Genomic DNA, 2651 nt, shown 5'->3' with positions numbered 1-2651 from the left:
TTTTTTATTTTTTTTTTTTAGCATTTCATAATTTAATTTAATTTTATTAATTAAAATTATTTTAATCAAAAAAATTTAATTTCGTCATTTCATTAATTAGTGTTTCACCTTTTTTTTTTTCGTATTTTTTTTATAGGCCTATATTTTAATCCTAATTATATTTATTAATATTTTTTTGTTATTTGACATATTTTAAAAATTTCCAATCTTTTCCCTTTTTTCAGCATGGATAAATTATATGCATTAATTACAATGACTTATAAATATCAACTTCAACTTTGCAATGGACCTGAAAATATTGTCTTCATTACGCTTAATCATTTAGATTGTATTCGTAAAATTTTACCTGATGATGAAAAATTGAATGAATTTTTAAATATAGCTCATCAAATGGTTATTAAGCACTTTTCTTTCCTTCTTTTTTTTTTTAATTAAACAAATATTAATTAAAGATTTTGATAATTAAATGAGATTATCATTTTCTCCCGTTTTTTTTTTTTTTTTTTTTATAAATATTCTTAAAATATGAAGTATTATTTTAGCGCTAATAAATAATTAAAAATATACCATCATTATTGCTATCAATTATCATTAATTAATAAATACGATTACATATTTGAATAATAATTCAAATATATTTTTAAATTTCAGAATTATTATATTATCATTGATTATTATGTTATCATCGATTAACTGATACAATTACATATTATCATATCACTGAAATATATTTTTAAATTCCAAAATTATTATGTTATCATTGATTATTATATTATAATTAATTAATAAACACGATTACATATTTGAATAATAATTCAAATATATTTTTAAATTTCAGGATTATTACATTATCATTGACTATTATATTAACATTGATTAATTGATACAACTACATATTATCATATCATCCAAATATATTTTTAAATTTCAGGAATTATTATGTTATTATTGACTATTACATTATCATTAATTAATTAATACAATTATATATTTGAGTAATAATTCAAATATATTTTTAAATTTCAGGTTGTTATGACATATCATGAAATTCCACTTTGGGAGAAAGCAATGATACGAAGTTGTTTGTTGAATTTTTTTCAGGTCAAAATAAATTTTAATTTTACAATATTTCTATAAATAATGATTTGAAAAATGATCAAACTATATAAAGCTTGTAAAATTTGTTGTTTTAAAATTAAATATTATTTGTATATGAATTAAAATATGCAAATTAAATGATTGTCAAGAAATTTTTTTTAGAAATAAAAAAAAAAAGTAAATTTTATTTTACTTTGAGGATTCACGAATGAATATATCATTGTTTATACGTGATAATAAACAAACAGAAGATGGTTATTTCGTTCTATTTCCTGAATCAAACTATCAATTACTGTATAATGGTAAACCACCTGGAAACATACAATATTTTGAAAATGATGAAAAAATTCGCTCCGAATCATTTGTCACCGATGATAATTCTGTCACATATATGTCATGTAGTTCTATGGTAATTATACATACACAAACATTTATCATATCCAAAAATTTATTGATAAGGATAAGTAATTGGTTACTTTAAGCAGAAGATTTAATTAAAAAGAAATAAAAAACAACAACAATGTCAAGGTATTATAATTAATTATGAATAACTGTCAGGTTAATTGATAAAAAGATTTGATAAAAATAAACAATCCTAATAATATTTATGCTTTTAACCTAATTGATTAATTGTTAGGAATTAAAATTGTGGAATATTTTTACAACCTTTTTTTGATTATGGTCAATTTAGGGGAATATTGAATTGAATGCAAATGATCGAGGTACAACATTGGGTACTAATATGTATATGTCACCAGAAAATTTACAGGTTTTAATTTTCCCTTACCTTTTTCAAAGTTATTCAAAATTTCAATTTGAAATATGTCGCCAAAAAATTTACAGGTTTAAACTTTTCCCTACCTTTTTCAAAGTTATTCAAAATTTCAATTTGAAAGGATATAAGAGCTCTGATTAAAATTTCCGTCGAACAAAATTTTTTTAATTTTTTAAAATGAAATATTTAAACTTTGGACGAAATTTTTTTTTGGTGATAAAATAAGGGTTATTTTAGAATCACTAAAAATAACCTTGTATTATCATATCATTGAATGGTCATTTGTGTATTTTCTCCATAGTTAAATTTAATTTTGGTTATTACTTAAATAATGATTAATTTGAATTTTTACACAAATGAATTTGTCTTATTTTGTTTTAATGTTTGTTATTATTATCGTATCATCGAAGGGTCATTTGTGTATTTTTGTATAGTTAAATTTAATTTTAGTTTTTACTTAAATAATGATTAATTTGAATTTTTACACGAATGAATTTGTCTTATTTTGTTTTAATGTTTTTTAAATTTTTAGGTAAAAGTAATGAATTGGTAGGGAAAACAATGGATTCATTACCAGATGATGAATTACGATTATTATCAGCATTAATTGCTAATCCTAAAAATGATCAACAGAATGGTTTTTTTTTAAACAAAATTTTAAAATTTAAAAAAAAATAATAATCAAATTTATTAATGAAATTGTATAAGTGTAAGAAGAAAGGTTACTGTAAAAATTTTACTGTAAAAATTTTAAATTATTGTAAAAATTTAAAAAAAG

The 2651-nt window shown here is 19.9% G+C and overlaps 1 protein-coding gene across 1 annotated transcript; it reads left to right on the top strand.

The window, feature by feature from the left end:
- Positions 1–1306: 1306 nt before the first annotated feature.
- Positions 1307–1895, top strand: LOAG_13781 (hypothetical protein; the record flags this gene model as incomplete). Its single annotated transcript, XM_003149287.2, has 2 exons — positions 1307–1507; positions 1790–1895. Coding segments are annotated over 2 exons (306 nt in total), but the record flags the coding sequence as incomplete, so codon positions are not given.
- Between the last annotated feature and the right edge of the window lie 756 nt (positions 1896–2651).

This window comes from Loa loa, assembly GCF_000183805.2.
Source record: "Loa loa unplaced genomic scaffold supercont3.384, whole genome shotgun sequence".
NCBI lineage: Eukaryota > Metazoa > Nematoda > Chromadorea > Rhabditida > Onchocercidae > Loa > Loa loa.
This window is presented reverse-complemented; position numbering and strand designations above follow the sequence as displayed.